Source organism: Callorhinchus milii, unplaced genomic scaffold (assembly GCF_018977255.1).
Source record: "Callorhinchus milii isolate IMCB2004 unplaced genomic scaffold, IMCB_Cmil_1.0 Scaffold23, whole genome shotgun sequence".
Classification (NCBI taxonomy): domain Eukaryota; kingdom Metazoa; phylum Chordata; class Chondrichthyes; order Chimaeriformes; family Callorhinchidae; genus Callorhinchus; species Callorhinchus milii.
The window spans coordinates 8,238,554-8,261,653 of record NW_024704764.1 but is presented as its reverse complement, the minus strand read 5'-3'; the positions used below and the strand labels follow the sequence as shown (position 1 = coordinate 8,261,653).

General features: G+C 51.7%; 1 protein-coding gene across 1 annotated transcript; it reads left to right on the top strand.

The window, feature by feature from the left end:
* Positions 1 to 326: 326 nt before the first annotated feature.
* On the top strand, positions 327 to 2,865 carry LOC103172478 (G protein-activated inward rectifier potassium channel 1-like). Its single transcript, XM_007885233.2, has 3 exons — positions 327 to 992; positions 1,509 to 1,725; positions 2,261 to 2,865. Exons 1-3 carry the CDS (start codon positions 330 to 332, stop codon positions 2,863 to 2,865), a joined length of 1,485 nt encoding a protein of 494 aa, XP_007883424.2. The 5' UTR covers positions 327 to 329.
* The last annotated feature ends 20,235 nt before the right edge of the window (positions 2,866 to 23,100 follow it).

The following is a 23,100-nucleotide window of genomic DNA, read 5'->3' as shown; positions in this document are numbered from 1 at the left end:
GAAATGCGACAGCCGATTGCGCGCAGCGACGTCCCCACAAACAGCCGTGGATTGAAGTGATCAGTTTATTGCTATTTATTTTTTTCGAAGGGATTATTACTCCCAGAAAAGCGATCCGCCAATCGACTAACCACCGGTTCCTACTCGCTGCTGGGTAAACAGAGGCGCGCGGAGTCAGGAAACTTACCCAACGTTTCTCCCTGCCCGGGAATCGAACCCCGGTCCTCTCGCTTGCGAGGCGAGTGCCCAAGCCACAGGACTCCACGTGAAGAAGATTGGTGCAGGTACATCCCCCCCCCGCCCGCCCCCGCCCCCGCCCCCGCAAAGGGATGTCCGCCCTGCGGAGGAAATTCGGTGAGGACTACCAGGTGAGCACCTCCAGGGGAACGTCCTACAAGGCGCAGGTCAAGAAGAAGCGACAGAGGTTCGTGGACAAGAACGGACGGTGTAATGTGCAGCACGGGAACCTGGGGGGAGAGAGCAGCAGGTACATCTCGGATCTCTTCACCACCCTGGTGGACTTGAAGTGGAGGTGGAACCTCCTGATCTTCATCATGACTTACACCATCGCTTGGCTGGTGATGGCCTCCATGTGGTGGATCATCGCCTACATCCGAGGGGACATTAGGCCGTCCCATGGAGAGAGCTACGAGCCGTGCGTGTCCAACGTCTACAACTTCCCCTCGGCCTTTCTGTTCTTCATCGAGACCGAAGCCACCATCGGCTACGGCCACAGGTACATCACCGAGAAGTGTCCCGAGGGCATCATCCTCTTCCTCTTCCAGTCGCTGCTGGGCTCCATCGTGGACGCCTTCCTCATCGGCTGCATGTTCATCAAGATGTCCCAGCCCAAGAAGCGGGCAGAGACCCTCATGTTCAGCCACAGCGCGGTCATCTCCCAGAGGGACGGCAAGATCTGTCTGATGTTCCGGGTGGGAAACCTGAGAAACAGCCACATGGTGTCCGCTCAGATCCGCTGCAAAGTTATAAAGGTACCAGACCCTGAGGAGTGGGGGAGTGGGGGAGTGGGAGAGTGGGGGAGTGGGAGGGGGGGAGGGGGTGGGAGGGGGTAGTGCAGAGTACGGGGTGGAGGGATGGATGAGTGGGGGTAGAGAAAAGGGTAGCGGGAGAACCTCATCTACTAACAACCCCACAAACCACACGGTCACTCCACTTTAAGGTGCGTCCTGTGAAGCGCTTTGAGGCGTCTCGAAGACGTGAGTAGGCGCTGTATCGCACGCCAGGATTGGGTTGCTGGTTGGGGTGGGGTGGCGGGGGGGTGGTGGGTGTGGGGGGTGGGTGCACTGTGTTGTGGTGGGTGTTGTTGTTGTTGTCGTGGTTGTTGTTGTTGTAAGCTCTGAGACAACAACATGCACTTACACAGCGCCCTCGGAGTCTCGGAGCGCTGATCAGTGGCGGAGCCTGAAACCATTGCTCCCTCACTCACTCCCCCTCACCCCCCCCCCCTTCCCCACCCCCCCCGCCACCGCCCCCACCTCCGCTTTCAGTCCAGGCAAACCCCGGAAGGAGAGTTCCTGCCGCTGGATCAGTGTGAGCTGGACGTGGGGTTCGGGACCGGAGCGGACCAGCTGTTTCTGGTGTCTCCTCTCACCATCTGCCACGAGGTGAACGGCAAGAGCCCCTTCTTCGACCTGTCGGAGCGATCGCTGAGGAACGCGCAGTTCGAGATCGTCGTCATCCTGGAAGGAATTGTGGAGACAACCGGTGAGTCGACGGCGAGAGATCGCGCGGCTTCCGTTCGCCGCCCGCCATTTTTCCACGGCCATTTTCCCTCCGTGGTTTACGTCGCTCTCTAGGCAGGAAATTGGGCTGCCGCAAATTCTCCCGCGATACGCACGGTCACCGCGTTTAAGAGTGTGTGCGTGCGTGCGTGCGTGTAAAAAAAAATAAACCCAACGCAGCCCGCGAAGCGCTTTGAGATGTCTCGAAGCCTCGATGAGGCGCTGGGTCAACCGTGTTAAGGGTTCCGGCGAGGGTGGATTTGGGTGTAAGTTAGTTGGCGCCCGGCCAAAGGCGATTGCGGCAGTTTTATCGCAACGCGTGAGTTTTATAGCGGGATCCTACCCCTCCCTGACCTCCACCCCTCTTGATCCCATCTCCCGGCTCGGGTCCAAATCCTTGTCTGTCTGTCAGGACGTCCTCCCAAAGGCGATCGGTAAGTGTAATTTGTTGTTGTGTTGGCTCTCGCGCTCCGATCGTTCCCAATAGCTGACAGTTTCCTATTTCCTCTGCTTGCCAGGGATGACGTGTCAAGCAAGGACCTCCTATACTGAAGACGAAGTCCTCTGGGGTCATAGATTCCTGCCTGTCATGTCCCTGGAGGAAGGCTTCTTCCGTGTAGATTACTCCCAGTTCCACTCCACCTTCGAGGTCCCAACCCTTCCCTACAGCGTGAAGGAGCTGGAGGAACGGCTGAGCCTTGCCTCGGGCTGTCGGACCCCCTTCGTGGACCCCAGCAAGAGCCGGAGGGGACAGATTTACTCTCTGGAACGCATCGAGGTGGCGGAGGAGAAGAACAGCCATCTGCCGGCCAAGTTCCAGAAGATGAGCGCGACCAGGGAAGAGCTTCAGAGGAAGGTGCTGAGGTTGACGACCAACCTGATCGAGAAGACGTACAGCACCGGGGACCTCCCGCTCAAAGTGCAGAGGATGAGCTCGGCCCCCAACGCCCCCAGCATCGAGGAAAGCCTGCCCCTCCGCGCGTTCAAGGTCAACTCGGAGCCCATCGCCCACTCCACCGGCGATCTGACCCTAAGGGCTCAGGGCGTGCGAACCATGGCTGCCCGGCTCGAGGACACCTTGCCCGACAAACTGAAGAGGATGAACTCCGACCGGCTGACTTAGTGTTCGGTTGGTTTCAGCCTGGCTACTGTCGGTCGTGGCTTGGGCAGAGCGTTGGTTGAAGCTCTCAACTCCCTCCCCACCTCAGCAGCTACCACCCCCCCCTCAGAGCCCCAGCTCTTTGGCTGACCTTCGGAAACTTTCCTCTCATCGTCAGAGATGCCATCCATCAGATGAGGCATTAGCCCATCGTCCCTCTTCGTTCAGTTGGACGTTAAATGTTCCACAACCCTTTTGGTTATTGTTATTATTATTATATCATTATTGTTATTATGGTTGTTGTTATTGTTATTATTATTTTTATTATCGTTATTGCTATTATTGTTGTTGTTGTTATTATTGTTGTTGTTTATTATTATAAAGCAAAGTTTGCATCACCCACCAAATACACAGTCACTCCACTTTACAGTCTATCCTGTGAAGCGCTTTGAGACGTCTCAACGACGCGATAAGGCGCCGTTTCAAGTGTAATGTGGATCGTGTTGAACAGACAATGCAAGAATTATCATCATCATCATCATCATCATCATTATTATTATTATTATTATCACCTGCTGCAAAGATCAACGCTTTTAATCCTGACTTCACGCACAACAAGTCCGCTTCGGTGCCTTATCAGCACTGAGCGGAAGCAGTGAACGAGAGTAACAAGGTGTTATTTTCCAGGCAGTCTCGCCGGGAAAAAGCACAGTCCAATCTGGGAGGCAATGATCATTGACCTGTTCTTTTTCTTCCTATTGAATCAAAGTTAGGCCCTCGTCTGGAATAGCCGTGAGGTGTTCTGCTTTGCCGCTTAGTCTTACGAGCGCACCATTTTATTTGAACCCTTTGCCCTCCCTCTCCTGTTAACCCCGCGATTTGGTCGCTCAATCCCCGACCGTTGTGCGCAATTGGCTGCTCGCCTTTCGCCCACAAGGCATGCAGTCAATTCACTGTACAGCGTGTCCCGCGAAGCGCTTTGAGACGTCTCGAAGACGTGAATGAGGGGCTGTATCGAATGCAAGGGATTATTATTATTATTGTCAAGGCCGCAGGAAAGGCCCTGTGCGACCGGCTAGTGTGGTGCTCTGAGATCCACGGACTGGGTCACTGTCCTTTGACCGAGTTGAGGTGAGAGATCGCGCGTTGACTGCGATGAAGATTGGGCATCGATTGGGAATCCGTAGCCGGTCTCTCAACCAGCCACGGCCCCCCCCGTTGACGGAAAGCCTCGGGCAGGGATAGATAGGATAGGTATCTGTGGAGATCGAGTAGGAGTTGGAACAGATTCCCAAATCAACTATCCCCCTGCAGTTTTCCTTGCTTTTCCCTCGAAACCACCATTTTTTTTCTCGTAGGAACCGCGACCGTTGAATATTAACGCAGCGCGCGACTGAAAGTGAGAATAAAAAGCCTGGGCGCGAACGTTAATTAACGGAGCTCTGTCTCTTCTCTTTGCTTCCTCTGTGTTTCAAACAATCCAATCAAATAAAACTCAGCCCCCACCCCCTCCCGCCCCCCCCCCCCACCACCAAAAAAAAAATCGAGAAAGCCCGGGGTTCGAAAGGTAATTGACGTCCGGCTAAAAGTGAATCCATCTCAATGTGCCTCGTGTCGCTTACTTATGAAGCCTGTTATCACATGTTTAATTTCAAGCATAAGCGGTGTATCAAAATGGAAGGGATATTAATAAAAGCTGACATCGCCTGCTCTGCCAACCTCTTTCGCGGCTGGAAACATAACCCGAGGCGAGGGAAAATAATTAGTCTATCACAAAGCTACGATCACAAACCAGACAAATTGATGTTTTCCAGAGCACCTTAGGAAGAAACGCACGTCTATGAGTATTGTTTAGTGGCTGTTCGTGCCCTGGGTTCTCCCCCACCCCCCCCCGGTTTGGAGAAACGTGCGACTCGCTCGTATTTAACCACTTGAGAGCCAGCTGCGTGATCAGGAAAAGGTTAACAGGGCAGCCTGGCTCACTGCGAGTTCAGCGATTGTGGGTTTGAGCCCCGGAATAGGACACAATAAACCCTTAGGATCACAAGATTGGTTTGGATGAATTCCCTTGGGTCCATCCGATCTCATCTGTCCCCTCCCCCCTCCCCCCCATCGCTACGTCAAGCTACTTTTTTTAACTGAGTCCCAGTGTCCCCGCCTCGAAGGGATCATGGGATGGAGTTCCAGAGGTGCGGGGGCAGAGAGGCTGAAAGCCCAGCCACCGATGCTAGGGCGGGTCGGGCGGGAAAGATGGAGCAGGTCGGAGCCCGCTGAACGGAGGGAGCGGGCAACAGTCGCGGGGCAATTTAGCCGCCAGGTTTTGCCTGCACAACGCACAGTCACTACGCTGCATCACAAAGACCGTTCCACCTCCTACTCACCCCCCCCACTCACCCCCCACCCCCCACCCCCCCGCGCCAAAAAAAAGACCAGCGATTCTTCTCCGATTTGCCAAAAAAAAAACTCTCAAAGCCATTAGCTCTTGAGGTTCTGCGCGAGAGAGATTTATGCCCCCGTATCAGGCCATCTGTCTTGCGCGTCCAGGAGCAAACAAATGCTCTATTGGAAAAGACTTACTGAACCATTCGTTTCATTTTAATCCAATATGCACACAGAGAGAGAGAGAGAGAGAGAGAGAGAGAAAAAAAATACACGTCAAAGAATCGTTTGCAAAAGAGCTTTGTTTTTTTTTCGAACCCCCCATTGGAAACCCGAGCTGCACGTTTCAAGATGACGGCACTTAAGGCGCACGAGGAGGCACTTGTTCTCTCTCTCGCTCTCAGTCGGTACCTGAACAAGCTGTGGCCGGGTTTTAACCCCGTTCACCGCGATTGCGATCGCCGGGCTTGTTAAACACCGTGGCTTGGAGGTGCGCTCCCAGATTCAGTCTACACCCGACGCCGTTTCACTACCCGGAGGTGAGGTGGGGTGGGGGGGGGCGGTCTTTTAAAGGATGGGACCACTGGCAACATGTAAATTCTCAGCGCGTTCAAAGGAACGGTGTGGATTTATTGTGGCGGAGTGTGTTTCACAATATCACACACACAGAGAGAGAGAGAGAGAGAGAAGGTGGGGGCGGGAGAGAGAGAGAGAGAGAGAGAGAGAGAAAGAGAGAGGGGGTGATATAGAAAGAGAGAGAGAGCGAATGATTTAGAGAGTGATGCAGAGAACGTGAGCTAAAGAGAGATGTAGCGAGAAAGGTCAAGATACCGTTCGCTTGCTCTTAAGCATGGTGATGGAATTCCGCATGTGACCCCCCCAAAAAAATAATAGATAGATAGATAGACAGACAGACAGACAGACAGACCTTGCGCAAGACTTTAACCTTCAGAGGGTTTGTGCATCAGCTACTCCGGCCATTTTGCCTTAAAATTGAAGATTGCAGGAAATTCTTCGATTCTGAACTGATTAGGAAGCACTTCGTTTCGACGAACTGCGTCAATGCGGTTTGCAAACGACAGCAGAAGCAGCGGCGACAGCATTTAGACAGCGGCCTTCGTTTATTATAATAATAATAATAATAATAATCCTGGCATTTGATACAGCGCCTTATCACGTCTTCGAGACGTCTCAAAGCGCTTCACGGGATACGCTGCTCAAGTGAGATGACTGCGTATTTCCTTAGCATTCACTGTTCCAGCTGTTCTCTGCAAACTTGGAGCCAAAGGGAAAAAAGATCACCTCGTGCCAAAGGACAGATGGGCCCAAATGACATGAGGGGCCACAGGATAGATGAGAACAACTTGGACCATTAGCGACATTACTCATCCAGTCATTTTCGGGGGTGAGGTGACATCTATTTGGATGGGCGGATGAAGGGAACGACCGGGCTATAGCTCACACCGTAGGACTATGCTTGGCCAAGGTGCTAGTTTGGTCGAGGTTTAGAGAATGCAGTTCCATCGTCTAGTTTTGATTCCGAGTCCACCCGCCTTCCACATATTGCCAGTACAATACAGGCACAGTCGCGACCACTTGACCATATATCCTTTGAGACGTCTCGACGACGTGATAAGGCGCGATATCAAATGCAAGGATTATTATTATTTGTATAACAAGAGGCATTGTCAGAAGAATAAACCTCGCGTTCGACACGGCGCCTCATCACGTCGTCGAGACGTCTCAAAGCGCTTCACGGAATTTCCTGTAAAGAGAATTGACTGTATGTTTTGTGGGCGAAATTGCACAGCAGCGTCCACCCACCCCCCCCGCCCCCCCCCCACCCCACGCAAGCAGTCGTGGATTGAGTGACCAAATTAATACTATTTTTCTTTTTGGAGGGATTATTACCCTTGGAAAGCGATCTAATAACCCTCCGCGCAGAGGGCTTAACAGTGGCGGAGCCTGACTCCGAGCCGGACCGCAGCGCAAGACTCCAACGGTTTGGAACCATTACTGGCGACGCTGATTGAAAGGAGGACTGCAAAATAAAAGAAACATTTGAGACGGCCCGAGTCAGCAGAATAAACCGCCTCGACACATATCCGGCTGGCTGCGGCATTAAAGGTTGACTGAACGTTAAAGAAACTGCGGAGGGGAGAAATGAATCACGTCAACTCGCAACAGCAATACATAATATTAAAAGAAAAGCAAATGTTTCGGAAAACCGGGCCAACGTGCTTCGAATTCTGATGCAACAGAACAGCAACGAGATTTTTCGAGACAGTCGACAAAGGAAGGTTCGTTGCTCCCTCCCCCTTTACCACTCCGTCTCTCACGCCCCCCCCCCCACCCACCCTTCCCCCGCAACCTCCCCCCACCCTCTCACTTTCTGCCCTTGTGTTCGCCCCCGCTGCCCCCCACACACCCACCCACCCACCCACCCGCCCGCCCTTCCACCCTCGAATTCCTTTCCGAACGGTCACCCGAAGCGGATTGACGTCCTGCTTCTCCCGCAAAACGCACAGTCACTCCACTTGCCAGTGGAATCCCGTGAAGCGCTTTAAGACGTCTCGAGACGGCGAGGGGCGTTGTTGTCATTTGTACTCTTGTTGTTGGTGATCTGGCTGGACCGGGAAGACGGCAATTGGAACGCAATTCTCACACAATTCCCCACAAAATGGGGCTTCATTTGCACTGGGGTTAACGCCCCCCCCCCACCCCCCCCCCCATCCCCCCCCACCCCGTGCTGAACATCGAGGCTCGCTTTGTTTCTCTGAGGCGAGAGAGAGAGAGAGAGAGAGAGAGAGGGGGGGGAACCCCTGTGCTTTGCGGTGGGGGGGAACCCAAAGACCTTGTTGGAAATAAATCACGCCCGTCGCGAGGTCCTACGGCAGCTGGAAGCAATCGAGAGCTCTCGGCTGTTGCGTCTGCTCTGGATGTCGCCCGACACGTAGGGAAAACGCACGACAGAGGCGGAGGAATGAGGCAAGAAGAAAGGAATTGATCAAGGGTCGCTGTTTGCCGATTGCCGCGGAGTAGATTACGCGTAAAATTATAATGCGATCTCTCGTTCAGCTGTCAGCGCGCGTTTAGTGGCTGCGAATATTGTTCTAACGATTCATAATAATAATAATAATAATAATAATAATAATAATAATAATAATCCTTGCATTTGACACAGAGCCTTATCGCGTCGTTGAGACGTCTCAAAGTGCTTCGCAGCAGATCCTGGAAGGAGGAGTGACTGTGTATTTTGTGGGTGGACCGGGCAGCCGTTGGAGGTCCAGCAAAACAGGGGCCACACACACACACACACACACACACACACACACACACACACGCACACATACATACACACACACACACACATATTTCCGTTCAGCATTCCTGGATCGCAGTCCTGAACGGAAAGCTCGATTCGATTTCTCCCCCCCACCCCCTCACCCCGGGTTTAATCGCGAGCACCTCTACAGCTTCGTCCACAGCCGTCCCGAGAAAGTGCGGCCGAAAAACCAGTGACCCCCAAACACCCTCCCCCCCCTCCCCCACCCCCCCCCCCCCACCCCCACCCCCAAAAGCCACGTCTGCGTATCAACGAAAGACACCAATGGGACCATCGCAAGTCCTGGTGATTGAGAAAGGAACTCGTGCGATCGCAGCTGCCGGAATCTGATCGTTTTAGGTCGGTTTCTGGGGAATTTTGACATCGTTTTTTTTCTTTAAATCGTGTTTCTTTCACGCTCCGCGAAGCTGCAAAATTAAATCTTGGACACCTTTCGTCCAGCCAGAGAAAAACCATGAAACCGCAATTGTTTTGTGTTGCGGCAATTGCCATCTGTCAGGTCTAACTTGAAGCGCTTTTCCTTTCATCCCCCCCCCCCCCACCCCACCCAAAAAAAAAAACAAGCAGTGCGAGTTCGCGTGTCTCCCTCACACGCACCGAACTTATAATAATTCTTAATAATTCACCGGAGGGGAGGGAGGGTGGGGTGGGGGGGGGGAGACATCAAATCGAGCTTTCCATTCGGACTGTGATCAGGAATCAGCGCTGAGCGGAACTGTACGTGTGCGCGCGTGCGTGTGCGTGTGCGTGGGTGTAAGTCTTGCGTCTTGACATCGAGCCTTATCACGTACTCGAGACATCTCAAAGCGCTTCACGCAATGAACCGTAAAGTAAATGAACTACCCAGGTCTTCGCGCTTGCGAGGCGAGTGCTCTAACCACTGAGCTGCAGGACGTGGGGGGCCTCGTTAGCGTTTCTTGAGCAAAAAAAAATCATTCAAAAATGACTGACGTGCACAAGAGCCGCGACTTGCGTTTGCACAGCGGCCTTCGTGCGTATCTCTGTCGGCGAGGCAGCGTCTCAGAACGTTTAACAATGGCGTAGTTCGACGAGGAACGGAACGCGCGGGGAAAACGGTTAACGGGGGAGTTTTGTTCTGAATCATTTCTTCCAGCGAAAGGCTGTATCAGAACTTCCCCGTTTTAGGCAGAGGATTCTTAATTTGCCATTCCATGTCGCGCAAAGTATTCATCGACGTTCCTCTCAGAGCTTCTTTAGAATTCACTCGATATTCACGTGGAATTGAAGGGAGAGAGAGAGAGGGAGAGAGAGAGAGAGAGAGAGAGAGAGAGAGCGCGCGCGAGGGTTGCAGACTGTTGCGGAGTTTCAGGTGAGTAATAAATTGCTCCCCGGATTTCATTGTTCGGTCTGCGAAACACACACTCACTGCGCTCTACCGCACAGTACAGTGAAGCTCTTTGAGACATCTGCTCGCCGTGGAACATGCCGAGTTATTATTATTATTATTATTATTATTAATATTCCCTTGTGATAACTGGAAAGGGAGCTGTATCCTTACAAGTCAGCCACTGGGGGTTGGTTGGGAAGGGCCAGAAATCATACAACAATATTAATAATAATAATAATAATCCTTGCATTTGATATAGCGCTTTTCACGTCGGGAGGACGTCCCAAAGCGCTTCACAGAACACACTGTAAAGTGAATTGACTGTATATTTGTGGGCGAACGCGGCAGCCAATTGCGCACAGCAATGTCCCACAAAGTGTCGTAGATTGAAGTGACCCAATTATTATTGTTTTTTTTAAGGAAAAATAAATGCAAGCCAGTTATTTCCCTTAATTACTCAATTCCCTCTGTGTTTCCATGCGAGCGAGTAAACTAATACACACACACACACACACATTACGTAGCGCCCTTCGCACGGGGACTGATCCTGAGGCAATGAGGCTTCCGGGATTCATTTACACAGCTCAGAACCCTCGCGAAGGAATCCCGTTAAGAAATAGCGCAAACTATCGTTATAACGACGACCATCATTTAAAAAATATCACTGTAATGATAGCAATCCTTATCAGCCCCCGAATCGAGATGCCTCTTGATTCGTGTGCAATTAAAGGAAGAGAGAGAGCGCCCCATAAACACTCTGGGACACTACCCAGCACGTGGATGCACTCTGGGACGCTACAGATGCAAGTTTTGTTGTTGTTGTTGTTGGTGTTATCTCAAAGAGCTTCACGCGATCTTTACTGCCAAGTTTCGTTTCGCCCACAAAACGCACAGTCACTACCCTTTGCAGTGTATTCCGTGAAGCGCTTTGAGACGTCTCGAAGACGTGATGAGGCGCTGGGTCAAATGCGAGGATTATTATCATTATTATCATCATTATTATTGTTTGATAGCCCTTTAAAAGTAAACGGGCAATGAGACAAGAACCAATGAGATACGATCAGGAACTATGGAAAGGATTCTGTGAAGCTCAACGGTTGGAATACAGTACGGGATCGTTGGGAGAAGGGAGCGAAGAAGGTACTCTTCAGCAGCGATGATGTGGCTCGAGAATCACCACAAGACATGAAGACAATTGCAAAGGAAGAGAGAAAGAAGGTAACGCCAGTTTTTCTCTCTCTCTCTCCCCTCAGCTGCGCCTTCAGCTGCTTAAGGTAGAGGTGGAGGAGGAAAGGTCATTCATTCCACGAGTGGACGGTGAAGCCATCTCAGCACTGGCTCCCGGCCTTCGTGCATGATTTGATCTGATGTTCCTTTCAAACCGCTTCCAGCACCTTTGGATGTTTCCGCTCCTGCCACTCAGTTGAGCGTTAAGATCTGGGCGTCCAGAGGCTTTAGCTCCGCGACATTTACTCGTAACCCGCGTGGTTCGATCCAGCGCCTTAGCACGTCGTCGAGACGTCTCAAAGCGCTGCACGGGATACACTCCAAGGCGGAGTGGCTGTGTATTTTGTGGGCGAAACGGGAGACCGGGAGAAACTCCTTTTTCTAAGTGTAGGGAACGGACAGGTTGTTGGGGGTGGGGGGGGTGTGGGGGGGCTCAGGAGGTCACAGAGTTGAGGAGGAGCACGGCCGTGGAGGGCTTTGAAGGTGAGGACCAGGATCCTGCACTGTATCCTCTGATAACACCCGAGGTGACAAACTCTGAATAAACACCAGTTGTTGTGTAACTCCCTCAGTGCTTCTGGGCCTCCAAAGCGTAATGGATTCTGATCTCTAAATATAAAAAGTACTGTATATTTATGAACCCTCCGAAAGCGCTGCTTCCATCGCATGAACTTTATCAGCACGAGTGAAAGTGTTGATGTTCCTCACGGCGGAGTGGAAGGCCATGTAATAAAATAAAAGGTGCCAGACATGACAGAGCCACCTTGCCCCTGCCCGCACCCCCCCCCCCCCCCCCGCACCCCCACCCACAGCTCAGTCTGACAGGCAGGGAGAGCACCCCAGGAATTGGCTCCAGGGGCAAATTCTGGGGGAAATCCTGACATTCTGTGGTGCTGTTGGTTTGCCCACAAATACACAAGACAGTCAATTTTATGATGTGTCCCATGAAGAGCTTCGACGACGTGATAAAGTATTATTATCTCACCCTGCCCTCCGTGTCTTTCCCCCCCCCACCACCACCCCACCCCCCCCACCACACCACCACCCAGACATCAACGAGGACGCAAAAGTCTTCTCTGATCATTTCGCCCGAGTGCGGCAGAAGTCGGCAAAGCTTGGCACAGAGGTCTGAACGAGTAATAGACGCTGGAGCCTAACTCGTCCCCGCGGTTCATTTCAGACTCACGCGGATTTGTAAAGTATTTACATAAATTTAAAACGGGGCCCTGGGAGTGGGTTTCCCCCCCCCCACCCCCCACCCCCACTTTAATTCCTGAGGTTTAATCAAGAGTCAATTAGCTGGAGCTAAATCTTCAGCCCGGAGTTAAAGCCGTATCATATCACGGGTGAAACGAGGAGCCGTTCTTTCCGTCTGCAAGGCTTTGACTCTCCAGTTGGAAGTCTTGTCTGTCTCTTTGCCATCGGAACTTGTTTTTTTTTCTCTCTCTGTTTCCAAACACACAGACTCATTCCTCGGCAGAATTTTCACTCGGCCTCACAGAGGGAATTCAAACGCCTTAAGGGGCTTTGGGCTGAACAAAGGAAATCAATTCGCTGGTTTTGTCTTGGTTTCTCCTGTTCAAGGCAGGAGATTGCGTCAACCCATCTGGGTGATGGCGGGCTGTGAGATGCGATAAATATCACACGTCGCGCTTTCGGACCCTGCCTGTCGTTGTCGTTCACTCTCCTTCGCCGCCCCCACCCACCCCTACCCCACCCCACCCCCTCCGGTTGTTTGCGAGTTTGTCAGGGTGCGCGAATCGGATGCCAACAAAAATGCACAGTCACTACACTTGGCAGTAAAACCCTGTGAAGCGCTTTGTGAAGCGGTGAGGCGCAGTATGTGTTTTGTTGTTGCATCAAATGCGAGGATCATTATTATTCGGGCAGAAAAAGCGTCCCGAACTGCGACAGAATTTGTTCCAGATGCAAATTATAATTTCTAAGCAGCTCAGGGCTTTCGTGTGCAAAGGGACGTTTAAGAAATATTACTCCAATTTACGGAGACGATTTGTCCGCATCGGGCGGTTACGTTTTTTTCTTTTACAAAAAGAAGAATAGAATTCGAAGCTCAGGAAAAAATCGGGGATTGGGGAGGTCGAAAGGGTTAAATACACGAGCCGGGAGATGATGGGTTTTGGCCTGAGGCGATTTATACATCAAAGGGGGGGAAGTAAGTAAGCAGATTTGCTCAAATAATATACATATATATTGAGTGTTTTTCTCTCTCCATTGTTTCTGCTCGAGAATCATTTGGCTGAGGATCCAGGATTGAATCGAGAGGATTGTAGCTGCCAGCATCGACCATTTACGCTGTCACAGCGCTTTCACGTGGGGAGGGTGGTGTGTGTGTCTCGAAGAGGCTCTTGACCCCGGACCGAGGGCACTTGGTTCAAAGTCCAGGCGATCCCACCTTCCCAAGGTTAAGCCCCAATCTCGTCGCCCGTCCTTTGCGCGTCGCAGGGGCACGTGGGCGGAAATCAGGGCTGACTGCAGCTTTAATGACACGGCGAGCGGTAAATTGGGAGTCTCAACAACAACAACAAGATTCCGTTTATTGAGCGCCTTTCACGTCGGGAGGACGTCCCAAGGCGCTGTCTCAACAAACCAAAGAGAGGGAGGCTGGAAGGCGAGTGCCGTCCAACTGAATTATGCAGGTCAAGTATTTCTGTGAACCCCAGGAACGAACAGTACGAAATCTTCTGCCAGGGACGTTTCAATGTTTCCCTGTGGAATTGCTATTCTAACGGTCTTAACCTGAAGACTTTCCTGCACCCATTTCCCACCTACCTCCCCCCCCCCCCCCCCCCACACACACACACACACAACCCCCTCCACCAGCTCAGTATTGGGCATCGCTTCATGGCTGTGTGTGGGACAAATAAGACAGTCACTACGTCTTACAGGAAGTCCCTGTGAAGCGCTTGGAGATGTTTCGGTGTTACCGGCTGCTGGATCAAAGGCAAAGACGATTGATGTGCCAGCCCTCCATTAATAGGAAGCTCACATCTAAAGCTTCCCCACGCGAAGGGTGTTATATCAGTGCAAGTCGTTGGTGTTGCTGTACAAAAAAGCCCCAACCCTCCACTCCACCCCGCCCCCCCCACTCTCTCCCCCCCCCCCCCACACACACACACACCTATGCACACGTACAATTCCCTGTGCATTCGTTCAACCAGCACGTCCGTGTCACGGCGAGATGGCTGGCTTGGCAGCCCGCAGATTGGCTGCAAAGGGCCTCGTCAGTTAACGAGGTGGGAAATAAACTGTGAAACTTGTCAACTTGCCAACGTACCGCGACACCTAAGCTGCCATTTTGGTTTGACACATTCTCCCCGTAACCGTAAGCTTCGAGTGTTTTTCTCCCCATCTGTTCCTGCTCGCCCCCTCCCTGACACGGTCTCCTGAAACCCGATTTATTAGAAAACATACCAGCTGTTGGCAAAGCACTTCTCACTTGTGAAGTCAATCCTAAGCGATTTCTTTGACGTGTTTACCTCTCTCCTCCATCCTTCCTTCTCCTTCGCTCGGCCACCTGTATCAGTCACTGGGGTGGGGGGGGGAAGGGGGGGCCGGGTGGGGGGCGGGTGTGGGGGGGAGTAGGTCAGGGATTCATCCCACTCAGCTCCTGTTAAACTGCCGTGTTCACCTACAAAACACACAGTCACTACACTTTGCAGTCCACAAAGGAGGACCCAGCACCGGAATAGACAATATGGGCCGAGTGGTCTTCTGCCTTGTTGATTCCGTGGGGTATCGCTTTTCCGGGGATAATAATTCCTTCCCCACTAATCCCCCCCTCCCCAAACAATGATAAAATAATAATTTGGTCACTTCAATCCACGGACACCGCTGTGCGCAATTAGCTGCCGCGCTTCGCCCACAAAACACACAGTCAGTTCACTTGACGGTGCACTCTTTGAAGCGCTTTGAGACGTCTCGAAGACGTGATAAGGCGCTGTGTGAAATGCATTGATTATTAGAAGCAATGTAATTTGCAGCATTCCTTAGCTCCCTCCTTTATGGCAATCACGGTGAGAAACTAGGCAAATCGTAAGTAACTCTGTGTGACATACGGTTAGAGGTGGTGCGTAATTAACAGATGTATGGGGAAACTGATTTAACATTACCGATGCGGTGCAGAGTAAACCTGATGTAAACATAGATGGTTTACTCTGCCAGAGCTTTCTGTTCTGTTCAACATTGCTCACTGTTGCCTGTAATGATCTATCAATCACAGCAGCCCACACGCACCCACTGGCAAACAACAAAGGAAAAATACTGGCTTAAACAAGAGACGGACGGACAGACAGATAAGCGAAAGAGGGAACGAGAGAGAGAGAGGAGGAAGAGAGAAAGCGAGAGACAGAAAGAGATAGAGAGAAAATGAGCGAGAGAAAGAAAGCAAGGAAGAACGAGCGAAGAGAGCGAGAGAGAGAGAGAGAGAGAGACGAGGAGAGTGTGAGAAAGAGAAAGCGAAAGAGAAACAGAAACAGAAAGAGAGAGAAAACCAGAGAGCGCGAAAGAGTGTGAGAGTGACAGTGAGCGAGAGAGAGACAGACAGACACAGAGAGAGAGAGAGAGAGAGAAAGAGAGACACGCAGTTGTGGAAGGAAGCAGAGCTGTGCTTTCGAGACCCGAGTCTTACAGAACCTTCTACTAATGAGCGAAACACCACCTCTCCGTTGGAGAGGTGATGCCAAGAGATTCAAATCATTATCGCTCTCCGCCCCATTGTAAGGGGCATCCGGTCAGCGAGATGAATAGACCTGTTGTATTTGACCTTGAAACCATTGGGTGGAAGAGGCCATAGGTTTACAAGGATGTTAATAGGGCTGAATAGATACGGACGCCACCACTGCCATCGCCACCACCACCAACAACAACAAATTACACCCGTGCAGAGGCCTTCATGTTCCAGGGGCGCTGAACAGTCAGGGTTTTTCGGACCCGTGATTGAAGCAAAAGAAAAAGCAACGATTTTATTAATAATAATAATGATAATAACAATACATCCTCGCATTCTTCGAGACGTCTCAGAGCGCTTCGCGGGGTGGACTTCCAAGAGGATTGACTGCCTATTTCGTGGACGAAACGCGACAGCCAATTGCGCACAGCAGCGTTCCTCCCCCCAACACCCCCAACCCCCACAAACCAACAGCCGTGTGTGTCCCAGTGTTTAAGAGAGAAGTGGATTTAGAGCCAAAATGGTTAACGGAGAAAGCTTCTCCCTGTGGGTGTGTGGCGGGGAGGAGGGGAGGAGGAGTGGGGGGGTGGGGGGGGGGGGGGGGGTTGGTTAGCATCAAGCTGTTTGTGCTGCAGGATGTACATGAAGCAGCACTGGGATTTATGAAGCCTTTTCCAGGCGTGTAATGCGCTCGCTGTCAAGAGTATGAATGTCGTAACCAGTTCAGCCCTCAGCCCTCAGCCCTCAGACCTCAGCCCTCAGCCCTCAGCCCGGATTCTCCTCCAGTGTCGGTCAATCCGATTGTTAATACTTTTGTGTCTGTGTTCCCACATGACAACAAATGGCCACTTGAGTCAACCACTCTCTTAAAGCCGTCGCTCCACCAAGCGCCAGATGTATTGTCGGTGGTGCATGGCTCTGACTTTAAACACCCTAGTCACAACGAGAGAGCGAGAGAGAGAGAGAGAGAGAGAGAGGGGGGGAAGGAGAGAGGGGGGGGGCTTGGGGGGAGGGAGGTGGAGAGTGGGGGGTGGGGAGAGATGGGGAGTGGGGGTAGAGAGAGGGAGAGGGAGAGGGATAGGGAGAGAGGGTCGAGGGAGAGGGAAGGGATGGGGGAGGGAATGGGATGGGGGCGGGAGAGATGGGGTCGCGGGCGGGAGAGAGAGAGAGAGAGAGAGAGAGAGAGAGAGACGGGGTTGGGGGGAGAGGGAGAGAGAGAAAGCATTTCAATGTGCTGGTGTGTGTTGTTGCTCTTCCATTTCCAATATCCCTCTCTGTTTCATTTCGACCCGGCCGATCGCCAAGGAGAGATACGCGGCTTATCTAAAGCCGCCCTAAATCATTTTCCCCAGAACAAAACGGCAGCCGGCAAGATAAGGGAGCCGCGTTCTGCCCCGTCTGCGATTGCTCGAAGGGTATATGCGTTGGGGAAATTGTTTCCGCTGGTTAGAGATCACAGTCGAGGCTGGAGCTACGGCGCAGTGAAACGAGAAGAACGATAATCCCGGCGTTTGATGCAGTGCCTTTCACATCAGGGCGTCTCAAAGCACTTCATGGGATTTACTGTAAAATGTAGCAGCGTGGGTTTTTTTTTTTCTTTTGCAGGCAAGCCAATTTGCCCACAGCCGCGTCCCACAAACAGCCACGAAGCCGACAATAAATTGCGTCCGAGGGTTTGTCGAAACTCCCTTCGAAGCTCCCTCCTCTTTCCAAAGGGAGACGCGTCTTTTGACGTCAACCCGAACAGGCACGGACGGGAGCTTGGCAACTCCGGCAGTGCAATCGCCATACACACACACACACCCCCCACCCCACCCCACCCCTCCCTTTCCCCAAACCCTCCAACACACAACAACGTCAGCCGAGAACTGCGACGACATGAGGGCTTGACCCCCACAACCTCCTGACTCCAAGATACCTGAGCCAGGCTGGCGTTCGCTTGCTGTGTATGAACGTTTGCTGAGGTGCGGTGTGTTCCAGCCCACGAAGCTGTGATGACGTTCTCTCCTCACGGATGCAGCTTATAAAACACGCCCGTTATTTTCCGTGCGAGCATTCCCCCCGGATTAATCGCTTGGTTTCACCTCCCGGCTGTGCCCAAATTGGCTGCCCACCCGCGCCTGCAAACACACAGTCACTACGCTTCGCAGTAATTACCCGCGCGGCACTGGGAGAGATTCTGGAACGACGAGGTCCCATTTGAGCCTATTTTATCGGGTGTGAATGGTTGGTTGTGGGCAAACAATCCCAAGTTTCCACGGCAACGGAAGCCCTGCATTCCCGTTTTCAGTGTCGGGACGACAGAAAATACAGCCGTAACGGCACTTAAAGGTGGTACACGGGTCTGAAGGCTGTGGGTTCAAGCTCCTACGTTGGGACATTAATAATAATAAGCCTGGCATTCGTTGAGACGTCTCAAAGCGCTTCACAGGATGTACTGTAATGTGTTTTTCTGACTGCGTATTTTGCGGGCGAAACGCGGCAACCAGTTTGCCCGCAGTCACGGAGTGAGCGAGCAATTTTATTTGGAAGGACGGTTGGCCCAGGACATCAGGGGACACAATCACCGAGCTTTGCGTCAAAGACGATCGTGGTCAAACAGGTACATCTACAAACAGGTACACAAGGTGAACGGGGCGAGGGAGGGCGCTTCACCTCCTCGAAATTCCCCCCCCCCCCCAGTCTTAACCCGCGAGACCATTGCGCTTGAGATTTACGGCGGTGCAGTCTCGGGGCAGAACGTATCGCGTAGCTGTACAAGCGGCCGAAAGGCGAAGGCGGCTTCTCGGCTTGAGTTTATTCGAGATAAAACCACCTCTCAGGCGAAGGCTGGGCGGAATCGCGGGCTTTGACGCCCGGAGGAGATATTTAAAACCAAACAGCTCCTGGTTGGGTATCTTTGGAAGGCCTAACACGATTAAATGTTAATACGGTCGGAATTCAAGTTATTATGTATGTAAACTCCACTCACAAACCGTCTCTCCGGCTCTCTTACTCGCTCACCCGCGCGCTCTTTCTCTCTCTCTCTCGCGCTCTCTCTCTCTCTCTCTCTCTCTCTCTGCCCTTTAATCGTCTGGCTCAGTCAGTCAGAAACTATTAAAGGCAAAAGTGAAAATAAGACATGAAATTGGGCGACTGAAGCTCGCCAAAGGAAATTAGCTGTAGTTTAGCAGATGTTTCCGTGCTATTCTGAGAGGCAACCACTTTGTAATAAGACTTGGCGATGCTCATTACACACTGGAACTGAAAACCGGAGGCGCAGTAGAGAGGGACACGGAAATTAACCCAACGCCAACCAACTTCAAGTCCTTGGAGACCGTGCTCCTGATGTGAAAGGCGGCGTATTGTCCTGTGTTGAGTTTAAAATCCATTTTGACACGGCGGCTTTCACGTGGGGTAAGAATGTCTCAAAGCGCTTCACGGGATATTTTGCCGTCGAGCGTAGTTAGACTGTGCGCGATCTTTGTGGTGTTACGCAGGCAAAGTCCGACAGCCAAATTGCGAGCAGCGACCTCCCGCAAACAGTCACGAAGTGAGTGACCGAATTCCTCGGCCGGGAATGTCGGTCGGGACATCGGGAAAGAAAGAGGGAGACGTCCTTCGCTTTTCGAGTGGTGCCATGGGATCTTCAACATCCACTAGACACAGGTACAGACAGGACCTCGCTTTAATAATCCTAATAATAAATAATAATGATAATAATGATCCTCGCATTTGATACAGCGCTTCATCACGTCTTCGATACGTCTCGAAGAGCTTCACGGGACACACTGTAAAGTGAATTGACTGTATGTATGTATGGTTGTCGGAGGGGGGAGGGTACGGTGATGGTGGTGGGGTTGGGGGTGGTGGTCGGTTGGGGGTGGGGTGTGTGTGTGTGGGGGGTGGAGGGGGTGTTGGTGGGTTGAGAACACCCTGTAACCTCCTGACTCAGAGACACCAGCACTGCGTAGCGTAGCGTAGCGTAGAATGAGCAGACGCCCGTGTGATCCTACACTACAGCAGGTCAGGCGTGATCCAGGGCAACGCTACCGCAAAGGTCGCGCTGAATGTCTGCGCAGTTCATCGCTCTGCCTCTGCCTCTGCCTGACTGGCATTTTGCAGTGCTGTTAAGTACTATTCGTCACTCCGCTGGCTCGCAATCTTCAGTCACGTGCATCGAAGCGCTCGTTCGTCAACAGCGACGCACTTGCATCAAAAATTGGACCATTGATTGCCGACCAAAACTCTCTAACAGCTGTTTCTCCTCCCTCCCCACACCCCTACCGCCCCCCCACCCACCCCATCCCCCTCCGACTCTGAGCTGAATCGCTCCTGAGCTGCGCAAGTCACTTTCTTTCTCGGGCAAGTCCAAGAACCGACCTCGTTTAAGATCTTTAAGATGCTTCGCATGATAATCCTCGCGGTTTGACATCAAGTCGTCGAGACGTCTCAAAGCGCTTCGCACAAGACGTATTGTAAAGTGACCCGACTGTATATTTTGGGGGCGAAACGGGGCAGCGTCCCCACAAACAGTCGTGCGACAACATTTTTTTAAGGGATTATTATCCCCAGAAAATCTAGGTAAACACAGGCGTGGGGAGTAAGGAAACTTGCCGAAGGTATTTGGGAATCGAACCCGGGTCCTCTCGCTGGCGAGCGCTCTAACCATCACCCCCGTCTCGTGCAAGTAGTGAAAGGCCACACTTTTGAATTGGTCAGAAAATTTCAGGCCATCGGTGAACTATAACGTGGATGACACTCACACCCACCAGGCAATTTAGTCTCTCATAAGCAAACCCATCATTCTACTTGACATGAACGGTAGTGCTTCAGGGAAGCCACTGGCTGGCTGGTCAGCTCCGTGCCATGCACACACGCACACGCGCACACACACACACACACACACACAAATGCATACACGTACACGTGCACACCTAGATGGATAAACCCGCACGCAGGAACCAACTGCCTTTGGCTCCTAGAATTAATCAACCGATTTCTCCTGATGGCTTTGCTTATTACTGAAATAATTAATTGAATCAGGAAGCAAATGGGCATTGAATCTGTTGGAGAAAGTGAGAATTGGCCTCGCAGGTAAACTACCAGATCAGCAAGCAAGTTTTTCCTTAACAAATCACCCCCCCCTCTCTCTCTCCCTCCCTCCCACCTCTCTCTCTCTCTCTCTCACACACTCTCTCCCTTCTCTCTTTCTGGTCTATGCCCGTTGGAACTGGGCTCAATACACAGTCACCTGTCATTCGCGTCTGCAGCTGCAGTGAGCCTGGGCTAATGGGTCACACGTGGGCTGGATCTACCCCTTTGACGACACCGAGCCGGGGAGGGTTACAGTTGACTGTAGGGCACAGTCAAAGAGGAAGGTCTTCAGGCGTGATTAATAATAATAATAATAATCCTCGCATTTGATATAGCGCTTTTCACGTCGGGAGGACGTCCCAAAGCGCTTCACAGAACACACTGTAAAGTGAATTGACTGTATATTTGTGGGCGAACGCGGCAGCCGATTGCGCACAGCAATGTCCCACAAAGTGTCGTAGATTCAAAATGACCAATTTATTATTGTTTTTGGTTTTGGAGGGATTATTATTAGGCTCTGTGTGGAGTAAGGAAACTTGCCCAAGGTTTCGCCCTCTGCCTGGAATTGAACTCAGGTCTCTCACTTGCAAAGCGAGTGTTCTAACCACTGAGCTGCAGGGCTTCACAAATCGGAAGATGGGGAAGGAAAGATTAGAGGGAGAGTGGTCCGAGTTTGGGGACATAGTGTGGCCGCCGATGGAGGAATGGAAGGACTCGTGGGGTTTGGGGGGCGAGGGGGGAGGATAATGCCCACAAAATATAAAGTCAGTTCTCTTAAAGTATACTCTGTGAAGCGCTTTGAGATGTCACAACGATGCGATAAGGCGCTGTATCAAAATACATCCGAAAGACAACACCTCTGACAATGTTGCTCTCAATGGGCTCGAGGTTCAGTTTAGAGACTGGAAAATAATAATAATAATAATAATAATAACTCAGATTGCTTGAAACGTTACCGTTTGGGGTTTACTTCCGAAGCTTCTCCGCACTCCCCTGCAACTGCGGCGCTCTAAACCACAGCCGACGGAAGTGTCGGCAAGAACAGCGAACTGCTAAAAATTCAGTTCAGTTAGTGCTGTAACCGCGTTCGGCAATGCAGTGCCTTTCTGAGTGGGATATTAAATGGCTGTTTTAAATGAATCCAGTGAGCGAGCGAGCGAGCGAGCGAGTGAGTGAGTGGTTTCAGCTCTTCCGCACCTCATTAGAATTCCCTGGTTAAAGCGGGGAATAGTAAAATATTCAAAATCGTGACTGCACGGAGCCTGGATTTGTTTTGTCTGCCTCCTCGGAATCGCTCCCCGCCACGTTTTTCATGAGATTTTAACTCTTTTTTTTTAATCAGTGAACGTCGCAAGCAGAGCGGGAAAATGATAATAACACTGGTGATAATAATAGTCGTAATAGTAGCAGTAATAATGGTAATAATAATATAGTAATAAAAGTAATAGCAATCGTAATAATGATTCTAATAATAGTAGTAATAATATTAATCCTTGCATTTGATAGAGCGCCTTGTTGGATCGTGGCGATGTCTTGAGGCGAACTGCGCTGCGGAAGAGCTTTAACATCCACCTGAACATTACAGACGGGACCCAGGGTTTAAAAATATCTGACCAGGCAGTGCTTCCCCGTTCCACCGCTTCCCCCCACCCCCAGCGCCCCCCGCAAACACTCCAGCTTAAACTGAGAGCTTGACGTGGAGAGGCGCTGGAACCCACAACCTTCTGACACGTAGGCAGGAGAGCGAGAGCGGCTCAGCCGAACTGACTAACAGCACAAGTCATACCAAGAGAAGGACCCCGCAGTAAAGACCACTGCCATTTACCTGGCGAGCTCGCTGCTAGAAGTGAGCGTGATGCATCCCAATCCCCTCTGCCACCCCCCCCCACCACCCCAACCCCGCCAACCCCCCACCATACCCCACCCCCGCCACTCACCCTGCCATCCACCGCCAGTCTCCGATTTGAACCTTAACATGTGCCGATCCTCTTCATGACTGTTTCCATGGAGTCCAACACTTGCCTCCACAAGGCAATTAGCACCAGAGTGGCTGCCCAGACTCTGTTGGCTTAACGCAAGCGGAGGCACGGCAGGAGCTCCGTCTAAACAGTTCTGGGGGGAAATACATCTTGCAAACGAGCTCTGTGGAGCCACACGATCCCAGCCCGGGGTTTGCTGTTAGCCGTTTGGCCGATC

Excerpts from the sequence above, each read along its gene's own strand:
- LOC103172478 (XM_007885233.2), top strand. The coding sequence starts at position 330 with ATGTCCGCCCTGCGGAGGAAATTCGGTGAGGACTACCAGGTGAGCACC. Across the intron at positions 993-1,508 it reads TCCGCTGCAAAGTTATAAAG|TCCAGGCAAACCCCGGAAGG; the intron begins GTACCAGACCCT and ends CTCCGCTTTCAG. Across the intron at positions 1,726-2,260 it reads AGGAATTGTGGAGACAACCG|GGATGACGTGTCAAGCAAGG; the intron begins GTGAGTCGACGG and ends TCTGCTTGCCAG.